Here is a 12,392-nt window from a genome sequence, read left to right as displayed (position 1 = left end):
AATAGAGCGCGCTGATTGGTTTGAACCAAGCCTTACTCATGCATTAATGCATCACACTGTAAGACGTAATAAAGCACACTCTGGCACAGACGTCCAGTCTGCACGCTGGAATACAACGCTATTATGTCATGACCGTGACGCAGCTTCAAAAATTCGTTTCAAACCGGAAGTACGAATTTGCTTGAAATAACACAAAAACAACCAATTTACACTTTTTAGTGAGATATAGGTGTCCTAATAGTGTTAATAGCAGTGTGGGACACATATACGACTGTCAACAGCTCAAAACATGTGTTTTGGTGTTTCGTGACCCTTTAAGTATACCTAGTAAGACCTTGATTAGCTTGCTCAGGTGTGTTTGATTAGGGTTGGTGCTACAGGACACCGGCCCTCCAGGAACAAGTTTGGTGACCCCTGATTTAGAGTTTGCATAATCTCTACTTGCCTTCTCATTCATTTCACTTTTTGTGTGTAGTGTATGAGCTTGCTCAATCGAGCAAATGGGTCAGGGTTTCATATATTACAATTAGTTTTCATAATTCTCAGAGCCCAAAATGAAGGATTTACCCAATTTTTCTCTGACCACAAATTTTAAACTTGTCAAAACAAGCAAAACATAGCTGAATATACTTTTTATTTAACAAAACATATGCACAGTCATATGTCCTGGCTAAAGGTCCCAGATCCCCAGATCTCCTATTAAAGCAATGTTATTGTAAAAAAAAGTATATTAAACCATATTAATGCAAAAGAAGGCAGGTAAAAACATACTGTGTGATAATGAAAGGATGAACACACACACACACATGGTTAATGTTGACCCATGAATAATCCGTTCAAAAAATGATTAAAACGAAAGCAACTGGCGCTGCTTACCATAAGTCAACTCTGGAACTCTTAAATGCAGCAAGGCTGTAGGTGCATGTTCCTCCCTTTTTGTTCAGTCTATTTAAAAGAGAATTGATCGCATCACTTGTACTTCTAGACACAGTTGCTTCACAAAAGGAAACGGGATATAAACAGTCGCGCGCATCATTTCAGCTGTTAGCGCGAGTGATTATCCTCTCATTCGGTATTCACCTGCTTTGCTCGTGCGAAGTTGCGAACGCAATTATTTTTGTCCGTCGTGTTGCTTCTCGATCGCCTGTGAATGCATCTTGGACCATCCTTAATGTCAAACCCTGCTTTTAAGAATTATTATCTGGGAAAATTATTTTCAACCAGCCAAAGTGGCTAGTGGGAGCGTCTGTCTTACCCGCCACCGCCGAAATCTACCCGCATTTGGCGGGTGTTAATGTAAAGCCCTGGATACTACATTCATACATCAATGCAAAATATCAAAAGAATTACAAATGAAAACCAATCAAAACTAACCATATACAGGGTTTCCTCTAGGACACAGGTGTCAAACTCCAAAAGGGCCGCAGCTCTGCACAGTTTAGTTCCAACCCTAATTAAACACACCTGATCAAACTATTTGAGTCCTTCAGGCTTGTTTGAAACCTACAGGTAAGTGTGTTGCAGCAGGGTTGGAACTAAACTGTGCAGGGCTTCGGCCCTCCAGGAATTGAGTTTGACACCCCTGCTCTAGGATTTTTTTCCAGCTGTGGCGGCAGGCCTTTTTTTACACAGATCTATTAACTACCTGTGCCGTTATTTCAATGACAAATGTCGTGAGCGCAGTATTACAAGTCGAGATTGATTTGCTCGCGCGCCGATTTCCTCTGCTCTTCTTACACGCCCCATCAAATTTACGCTGCTCAAGTGCAGATCTTCTGCACTCTCAAATAAACACTGCTGAAGTGTGATTTAGAGCGTTTATGTATCAAAAGTATGTCTCCAACATTTATTAGATTTGCTAGCAGGCCCGGATTGGCTAATCGGGAGCACCGGGAGAATTTCAGGTGGGCCGGTGCGTTTTTTGGCCGCGAGGGCCGCTGTCCCTAGCTGCTTGCACTCTCGGCAGTCGCACTTTTTTCATTTATTTATTTATTTGACCATAGCCACACTATTTTTATTCATTATTTTGCCGCAGCTCGGCTCTTTTTATTTATTTTCTCGCAGCCCCATGAGCAAAATGCAGCCCGCAGGTTAATGATGATGTAACTAAGTTATCATTCGACCCCAAACAGCGCCGCCTTAGTGAATATTAATTAATATTAATGAATAATACACCTGCTCAATGAAACTCAGATGATTTACTACATTAATAGATCTGACATAACTTGATCAGAAATCTAAAAAAAAAAAAAAAGATAACAGTGCAATACTTATTTTATATCCCGGACACACCATTCTATCAGTGCCATCTTGGTCTAGTGGTTAGCACATTGCGTTATCATGCCGCCGATCCGAGTTCGATCCTCACTATGATAATTTTTTTTTTTTCATTTTTAGTGTTAAGACATATAATACTGTTTGGGTTACTTATGTAGGGGTACATTTTGTGTGTGTGTGTGTGTTTGTGTGTGTGTGTGTGTGTGTGTGTGAGACGACCGTTACAAAGGACTGGATATCTATAAAGAATTAATGCTCTCATATTTATGAAAAACATTTGAAGTTCTAAAGCAGCTGTGTCCTTGAAAAAGACAAGTAAGTGTCATTAGAAACCGGATTGGAAATAACGCTATTTTAATATAGTCAGTCGTCGACTGAGGTAGGCTGGTCTAAGGCTTGAAACTCCAGAGCAAAAAAGGAGTCCCACTCCGGCCCTGTTTACTAGGAATATTTATGAATGTCTCCAATAGACCTACAGAGCGGCATTGTAGCTGAAAGCTCAAAGACGTCACGTTGTACTCGCCGGTGCAGACAGCCAGTCTACACGCTGGAATTTACACAAGGATCTAATCGCTTCAAAAATTCTTTACAAACCGGAAGAACAAATTTGCTCAAAATAGCGCAAAACAACCAATTTTTACTTGTTAGTGAAATATCTGTATCCTAATAGTGTTTATAGCAACGTGGCACACATAAATGACTGTCAACATTTCAAAAAATGTGTTTTGGTGTTTCGTGACCCTTTAAGAAAAACTATAGTTTGCCCTAAAATTTAAATTTGACAATGCACTTCCTGTTTGTTTTGAGTTAAATTTTCAGATTAGGTCTGTCTGAGGTATTGGGCGGGGCTAACATACTTAACCACGCCCCTCCAGCTGTCAGAGTTGACAGCAAACAGAAATGGTGAACAGGAGGAGGAGTCTGTTGGGTTGTGATAACCCTCCCCAAACCCTTTTCAGATCTCTCTGAATGACCCGCCTTTTTTACTACATCTAATCAGCTCGCAGTAGAAACAACAAGCCACGCCCACTGTTTACTTAATATTCTGTTTCTCTAGGAACTGCATCACAATACATGGAAAAAAACAGTCGCAGCTTCCAGTTCATGCAGGCTTTAATTAAATAAATGTGTGTGTCTGTGTGTGTCTGTGTGTGTGTGTGTGTATTTTTTAAATGTTTAATGCGTTTGCATGATTTCACCGTCCAGAGTTTCCCTCATTAAATCTGTCAGGATGGAGGATGAATGACTCTGTGCAGGTTTAGTGTGACGTGAGGAAATTGGAGAATTAAAAGAGAGAGAGAGACGTTTGCTTTCGACTGGCTAAATAATTCACTTTCCCAACAGAAAGAACGAAACACTCCTCATGACTGCGGAAGCTTTTCTATTATCAGTTCATGAAGAAAGAGGAGAGGAGGAAAGCGCAAAGTAAAGCTTATAAAATGATGGAGATTTTCCAATTTTGGCTCAGTGGTTGGCACTGTCGCCTCAGAGCAAGAAGGTCGCAGGTTTGAGCCTCGGCTTGGGCAATTGGCATTTCTGTGTGGAGTTTGCATGTTCTCCCTGTGTTGGCGTGGGTATCCTCTGGGTGCTCCGGATTCCCCCACAGTCCAAATGCATGCACTGTAGGTGGATACATTTTGCAACGCGTAGGAGTACTTCTGTGTATAGTACATTAGGTTAGACGCGAGTGCCACCCCTTGTACTTTTGGATAGATAGAGGAGGAAAGTTAGTACACTTGGTAGACTTCTTTGTGTGTTTATTTGTTTTGCTTTCATTTATTTAGTAAGTTAGATGCTTCTGGGGAATTGGACATCGTTTGAGTTTTGTCCTTTTCTTTAGCGGCACCCACATCCCATCTGCCAGCTCTCGTTTTCCCCCGTCTTTGTGTTTGTCCCTAATATTGTACATGTTGTAAACTGTATATTTTTGCTTACCTTCTTCTTCTTTATTTTTGATAAATTCAATGTTTTTGTTCACGTTGGGGTTCGTAAATAAAACTCACCGTTTTGGTATACAGTTGAAGACAGAATTATTAGCCCCCTTCGAATTTTTTTCTTCTTTTTAAAATATTTTCCAAATGATGTTTAACAGAGCAAGGAAATTTTCACAGTGTAGCACAGTGCTTCCATTAGATGATAAATAAATAATTTAGTTTTATTAGCAGTTTATATATTTCATTTATTGTAAAAAGTTCATTTGTTGTTGTTTAAAAGATGTATATGTGTGTGATGGTATTTTGTATAATACCTGGACTGATAGCTGTATAAAACCCTCCTACTTTCGAGGTAAAGTGTATGTTATTGGTTCACGTGAATTTGGGGGAGGAGCTAAGATCCTGCAACGGGGATGGGGAACTGTATGTGTGTGTGTGTGTGTGTGCGTGCATAAGTGGGCCCACGTGAATCAGAGCAGTGATTGATCACATGGAAAGTTCTATAATATTTAATAAGGAGGTTTGTGTTGCAGTTTATTGCATTTTGGGAAATAATAATATATATATATATATATATATATATATATATATATATATATATATATATATATATACAGAAAATACACATTTAAGAACTATTTACAGTATATTTTTAGTTAATTTGTATAGAGTGGATATATAATTTCATTGGAGGGATTTCTCTGGGGAATTAACCCCTAAGGTGCCGCAGTATTTTATATTATTGTATTTCTTTTTGTTTGGTTAAATCTTTGTAAACCACTGACTAACTAACACTGTCATATGTGAGTTTATGTTTTCATATTTAATTTTTATTTGTTAAATAAATAATACAAGTGATTTAATTTAAACAATCTCTTTTTCTGGGTTATTAAACTGGCATACATTTTGTAAATACATCAACATAAAGCTCTTTGTGTCATTTAAAATTCTGTGGTTATAACACAGGGTTCCACAAGTTATTTCGTCGAGAGACAACCTAATCAGAACCTGGGAGTGCCCTAAGTGCACAGTAACTAATTCTGTGAGATAAGAGGGCGCTACAACAGTATGTCTGATAATATTTTTTTTTCTAGAAAAACTCTTATTTGTTTTAATTCGGCTAGAATAAAAGCAGTTTTTAAATTTTTTAAACACCATTTTAGGGACAAAATTATGAGCCCCTTTACGCTAAAGTTTTCCTCTAATCTACAGAACAAATAATCGATACACAATAACTTGGCTAATTACCCTTACGTGCCTAGTTAACGTAATTAACCTAGTTAAGCCTTTAAATGTCACTTTAAGCTGTATAGAAGTGTCTAAAAAAATATCTTGTCAAATATTATTTACTGTCATCATGGCAAAGATAAAATAAATCAGTTATTAGAAATGAATTATTAAAATTATTATGTTTAGAAATGTGTTGAGAAAAATCTGCTCTCTGTTAAACAGAAATTAGGGCAAAAAAAATAAAAATAAACAAGCAGTCTAATAATTCAGGGGGGCTGATAATTCTGACTTCAGCTGTATCTGTGTCTTTTGCACTTCATTCGCTGCATATCACTGTACATCTGTATTTTTATTTGTACATTCAATTTCAAACCTCACTCCCTAGACTAACATCAAGGGGTTTATAACATTGATTAACTAAATTGGCTGTAGTGTACGAGTGTGTGTGCATGTGAGAGTGCATGGGTGTTTTCCCAATACTGGGTTGTTGCTGTAAGGTCATCCACAGTGTAAAACATATGCTGGAATACTTTGCGGTTCATTCCGCTGTGGTAACCCTTGTTAAATAAGGGACTAAGTTGAAGGAAAATGAATGAATGTTTACAGATCTCTCATCTCTTTTGTTTGCTAAATGTAAACCGATGTTTCAATATAATCTTAGGATCTTTTACATTCTCTGTAAAATAGTGAGGTGTTTTACTGCAAACGTCACATGCATAACACTGGAATTGCTCAAATACAGTTTAGCTTAATTTCTGGTAACACTTTACAATAAGGTTCATTAGTTAATGCATTTACTAACATGAACTAATCATGAACAACACATGTACAGCATTTATTAATCATAATTGAACATTTACTAATGCAATATTAACATCCAAGTCCATGCTTGTTAACATTAGTTAATGCACCATGAGTTAACATGAACTAACAATGAACTACTGTATTTTCATTAACTAACGTTAACTAACATGAATAAATACAGTAGTAAATGTATTGTTCATTGTTTGTTGCCGTTAGTGAATGCATTAATTAACATTAACTAATGAACCTTATTGTAAAGTGTGACCTTATTTCTATAGTGCTTAACAGAGTACAAACTGTGTCAAAGCAGCTTCGCAAAGAAAAAAGACAGGAATGGAAAATCGGGGATGAAGGTTTTTTCGGTCTGAAAGCGTTTAAATGTTTCTGCTCTGCATACTAATCAAAATGACAAAAACCGTGGCTCCGTTCAGACCTCAGACTGTCTCACACTGACGCGGTTTTGCAGGATTATAGTGGTCATTCCTTCAGCCTTAGGCCAGTACGCGGTTTTTGTCAAACCCATGAGCTGTGAGAGACTCGTAATTTAAAGTCTTTGTGTTTTCTGTTGTCCATTTTTTTTTTTTTTTTGGAGTCGTATTTAAAGGAGGAAAAGGAAAATATAAAGAAAAAGCTGGAAAATGTACAGTAAGGATTTTGATTTCTTGATTCATCAGAGTGGTGGCGCAGTGGGTAGCACTGTCATCTTACAACAAGAAGGTTGCTGGTTTGAGCCTCGGCTGGGTCAGTCGGCATTTCTGTGTGGAGTTTGCTAAATTGTCAGTAGCGTATGTATGGGAATGAGAGTGTATGGGTGTTTCCCATTGATGGGTTGCAGCTGGAAAGGCATTGCTGTGTAAAACTTATGCTGGATAGGTTGGCGGTTCATTCCGCTGTGGCGACCCCAGATTCATAAAGGGACTAAGCCGAAAAGAAAATGAATGAATGATTTATCAGACTGTTAGCAATAACCAGCATCTTAATCAGAAATTTACAGTAGGATTTAAGTATGTCATGCCGCTTGTTTCAGTCACACGCTGCTAAAACAATGATTTGTATATTTGTACTGTAAATACTTAATACATTTAAACTTAATTGTGTTGTAAATAAACACGCTTTTCCAATCTTTAATTGTGCAGTTTTGGTGAGCCTGTGTAAATTGTAGCCTCAGTTTCCTGTTCTTAGCTGACAGGAGTGGCACCCGGTGTGGTCTTCTGCTGCTGTAGCCCATCCGCCTCAAGGTTAGAGGTGTTGTGTGTTCAGAGAGATGCTCTTCTGCAGACCTCGGTTGTAACGAGTGCTTATTTGAGTTACTGTTGCTTTTCAATCAGCTGGAACCAGTCTGGCCATTCTCCTCTGACCTCTTGAATCAACAAGGCATTTGCGCCCACAGAACTGCCGCTCGCTGGATATTTTCTCTTTTTCAGACCATCCTCTGTAAACCCTAGAGAGGGTTGTGTGTGAAAATTCCAGTAGATCAGCAGTTTCTGAAATACTCAGACCAGCCCGTCTGGCACCAACAACAGTCCTCTTACTTCCACATTCTGATGCTCGGTTTGAACTGCAGCAGATCATCTTGATCATGTCTATATGCCTAAATGCATTGAGCTGCTGCCATGTGATTGGCTCATTAGAAATTTGCCTTAACGAGCAGTTGGACTGGTGTACCTAATAAAGTGGCCAGTAAGTGTATATCACACTAGAAAAGAACTTTGGTTCGTTCATTAAACAGTTATATTGTGATAAACAGAAGGTAAAAGAGAGACAAAAGTAATAATAAATAATTCATAAAAAAAAACACTGCATTTCTGAAGGGAGCTTCACAGAGATGAGTGGGCCTCTTCACTCTCTATAAAAAAAAAAACTCTCCCCTTTCTTACTCCAGCACTTAATTCTCTGAGCACTAGCAGTTGCTTTGTATAATCAGCACTTGTTGTGTGTATTGCTTCTTCTTGTTGAATGCTGCTGAATGCCTCCTAAGTTGTAAAGCACTTTGGGCCCTATCATACCCCCGGCGCAATGTGGCAGGGCGCAATTGTTGTTTGCTAGTTTCAGCTAGGCGCAAGAGTTGTTTTGAGGCGTTGCGCTACGCTGTTTAAATAGAAAATGCATTTGCGCTCATATGTGCGCCCATAGGCGTTCTGGTCTAAAAAGGGAGGCGTGTTGAGGTGTATTGCTGGCGCGTTGCTATTTTGAGAAACTATTATAGAATTTTCAATGGACCAAAACAAACCCGGTCTAAACTCCAGCGCAGAGTTGCGCCTCGCTTACACATTGCAAGATGTAGAGCAATACGCAAATATCTTTACATATGAAAAATTATTAAAATATTTAGGATATATAAGATATAATAAGGATATATATATATATATATATATATATATATATATATATATATATATTTATTTATTTATTTATTTATAGGATATAAATATAAAGGATTAAAATATTACACAACATATTATTTTCTAGCCTACATAAATATAAACACCACTGCTTTTATGCCTTCTTCATCTCGGGAGGCTTTTTCAGTTCATTCATAACAATTTGCTTTTGTATAAAGTTATTATTATTAGCAGTATTATTTATTATATCCATATTTATATTTGTTTTATTAAAAACAAGCTTAGATTTGCCCACCTGTCAGGTTTCAGACCATATGGGGCACAGCATGTGTATTTGGATGTAACTCAGGTTTTTGAGCACACTTCATTATTATTGTTTATTTATTCGTTTGCTGGAAATTAGAACTGAATTTAGAAATAGTTTTGAAACAAATCTTTGCGCTTAACAAACAAAATAAATTATAAATTATATTATATTTAATTATAAATTAAATGATGTTTTCTTGCTAGTGAAATGTTCAGTTTTTCCACTCGCAAAGTGCGTCATGTAAATAGCAAATGTGCTTATGGCTCAATGCAGCTGACTCTTAAAGGGAATGAGATATGAGACTCTGATTGGTTTATTTTCAAAACACACCTATAACTCATTAAGAAAATAACTTTGCACATGGATGGTCAAAATAGAGCCCATTGTGTCTGCTAAATGACTAAATGTAAATGCATATATACTGTGAGATGTTAGCTGTGAAAGTGACGTGTGTTTCCTCTCTGCAGCAGGAGATTGTGTACCAGTATCCTCAATCTGAAGCTTCAGCTCAGCTTAAAGCAGTGAGAGGGATTTTCCTGACGCTCTGCGACATGCTGGAGAACGTCACCGGCGGACAGATCATCAGGTCACACACTATACTCTCTCTTTAGCCTTCGGGAGTTTTATTTATATATATTTTAACTCTCTTCTGGTCCTTGAAGGGCTTTTTGACCTGCAAAAGATGTTTGATATACAGTTAAAGTCAAAATTATTAGCCCTCCTCTGAAATTATAACTTTTTTTAATAAATATTTAATAAATATGATGTTAAACAGCAAGGAATTTTTCACAGTATTTCCTATAATATGTTTTCTTCTGGAGAAAGTCTTATTTGTTTTATTTCGGCTAGAATAAAAGCAGTTTTTAATTGTTTTAAACCCATTTTAAGGTCAATATTATTAGCGCTGTTAAGCAATATTTGTTTAGGATTGTCTACAGAACAAACCATCATTATATAATGACTTGCCTAATTACCCTAGTTAAGCCTTTAAATGTCACTTTTAAGCTTAAAATCACTGAGTCTTTTCCATATATTTAAAATGTAATTTGGTCTTATATTCAAAAGTTGAATTTTCAGCGTCATTATTCCAGTCTTGGGTCAAACGATCCTTCAGATCATATTAAAGTGATTTCTAAAGATATTTCTAATTATTATCAATGCTGAGAACATTTGTGCTGCTTCATATTTTAGTGGAAACTGTAGTGTTTCTGTTTCAGGATTTTATGATGGATGGAAAGAACAGCATCTGTTAGAAATATAAATCTTTTGTAACGCTATAAATAGATTTACAACCACTTTAGCTTTTTAATTCAATAGTGAGTTAAATTAAAACTACATTTTTTTTAACATTTTATTTAAAAGTCTTACTTAAGACTTTGAATGCCAGTGTATTATTATTATTATTATTATTATTATATATTTATTATTGTTAATTTTATTATTATTATTATTATATCTTTATTTTTATTATTATTATTATTATCATTATTATTATTATATCTTTATTATTATTATTATTTTAAATTATTATTATTATCATCATCATCATGATCATCATCATCATTATTATTATTATTATTATTATTATTATTATTATTATTATTATTATATGTTTATTATTGTTAATATTATTATTATTATTATTATTATTATTATTATATCTTTATTTTTATTATTATTATTATTATTATTATTATTATTATTATATCTTTATTATTATTATTTTTAAAATTATTATTATTATTATCATCATCATGATCATCATCATCATCATTATTATTATTATTATTATTATTATATCTTTATTATTTTTATTATTTTTATCATTATCATCATCATCATCATCATGATAATTATTATTATTATTGTTATTATTATCATTATTTTTATTATTATTATTATATCTTTATTATTATTTTTTAAAATTATTATTATTATTATCATCATCATCATGATCATCATCATTATTATTATTATTATTATTATTATCATTATTTTTATTATTATTATTATATCTTTATTATTATTTTTTAAAATTATTATTATTATCATCATCATCATGATCGTCATCATCATTGTTATTATTATTATTATTATTATTATTATTATTATCATTATTACTTTTATTATTATTATTATTATATATTTATTATTTTTTATTATTATCATCATCATCATGATCATCATTATTATTATTATCATCATCATCATCATTATGATGTATGCATAAAGGATATCTAAAGGCTACATTATATAGTTCTGATTTGTGTCCGGTTAGTCTGAGCATCTCTTCTATTTGCCCTGTTGTAGTTTTACAGTGATATTAATGGTGTAAATGACATCTGTTTGTTCTGGTTTATATTGGTTTAATCTGAGCATCTCTTTTATTTGCCCTGTTGTAGTTTTACAGTGGTAATAATGGTGTAAATGACATCTGTTTGTTCTGATTTATATTTGTTCAGTCTGACCATCTCTTCTTTTTACCCCTTTTAAGTTTTACAGTGGTATTAATGGTGTAGCTGATGTCTGTTTTCCCCCAGCTCCTCTCTGTGGCTCCAGCAGCAGTTGGTTCATGTGGGCTACTGGAAGGAAGAGTCCAATCTGCTGGTCATCGCTGTACCGGCCAGCAGGTCAGTCTCATCTCTATAACCGTATTCTAGATGAACTAGCTGATCATTTCAATGAACTAAAATGTAGACATAATAATACCTATTATTATTAATAATAGTAATAATAATAATAATAATATTAATAATAGTAATAATAATAATAATGATGATGATGATAATAATAATAATAATAACTACATACAACAAATATTTAAAATAATAAATTATAGATTATTACTACACTTGAATACATTTGCATTTTGTTCAGTAAAATATACAGATTACCTCCAAATCTGTAAAGTGCTGAGTGTCCAGAAAAGCACTTTATAAATGTAATGAATTATAATTATTGTTGCTATATTATTAATAATTTAGAAAAAATAAATCTGCGAAATAAAAAATATAGAAAACTGAAATTTTCAGTCAATAAAAATGTTATAATTAAAATACATATTATTATTAATAAAAAATTAATAAATAATAATATTTAAAAATAAGAATAATAATTATTATTATTAACATCATAAATCCTACAAGTACTAATATTTTATAATGTATTTGATATATTTATAAAATATTTTATAAATATTTAACATTTCTAATTTTAATTGTAATTGATTTTATAACTACATTTTAATACATTTACATTTTGTTTGGTATAATGTACAGATTACCTCCAAATTTAGTGTCAAAAAAATCACAATATAAATGTAATGAATTATTATTATTATTATTATTATAATTATTAATTTAAAGTATAAATAAATCTTGGGAAAAATATACAGACAACAAAAATGTACTATAAATCATTAAAATAACAAATATTAATCATAAATAACAATAATAATTTATTTTATTAATTGTCATTATCATAAATAATCACTACTAT

At 33.7% G+C, this 12,392-nt stretch overlaps 1 protein-coding gene across 7 annotated transcripts in view; it reads left to right on the top strand.

The window, feature by feature from the left end:
• intu (inturned planar cell polarity protein) overlaps window positions 1-12,392 on the top strand; it is a 60,076-nt gene that overhangs the window by 23,579 nt on the left and 24,105 nt on the right. For all 7 annotated transcript variants that reach the window (XR_012382256.1, XR_012382257.1, XM_073905998.1 and 4 more), the window contains exons 5-6: window positions 9,362-9,480; window positions 11,435-11,524. Coding sequence is in view for 5 of the 7 variants with exons in the window: in XM_073905998.1 (XP_073762099.1) it covers window positions 9,362-9,480; window positions 11,435-11,524 (209 nt within the window). In the remaining 2 variants the exon portion in view is untranslated. The remainder of the gene's footprint in view (window positions 1-9,361; window positions 9,481-11,434; window positions 11,525-12,392) is intronic.

Source organism: Danio rerio, chromosome 7 (genome assembly GCF_049306965.1).
Source record: "Danio rerio strain Tuebingen ecotype United States chromosome 7, GRCz12tu, whole genome shotgun sequence".
Lineage (NCBI taxonomy): Eukaryota > Metazoa > Chordata > Actinopteri > Cypriniformes > Danionidae > Danio > Danio rerio.
This window is presented reverse-complemented; position numbering and strand designations above follow the sequence as displayed.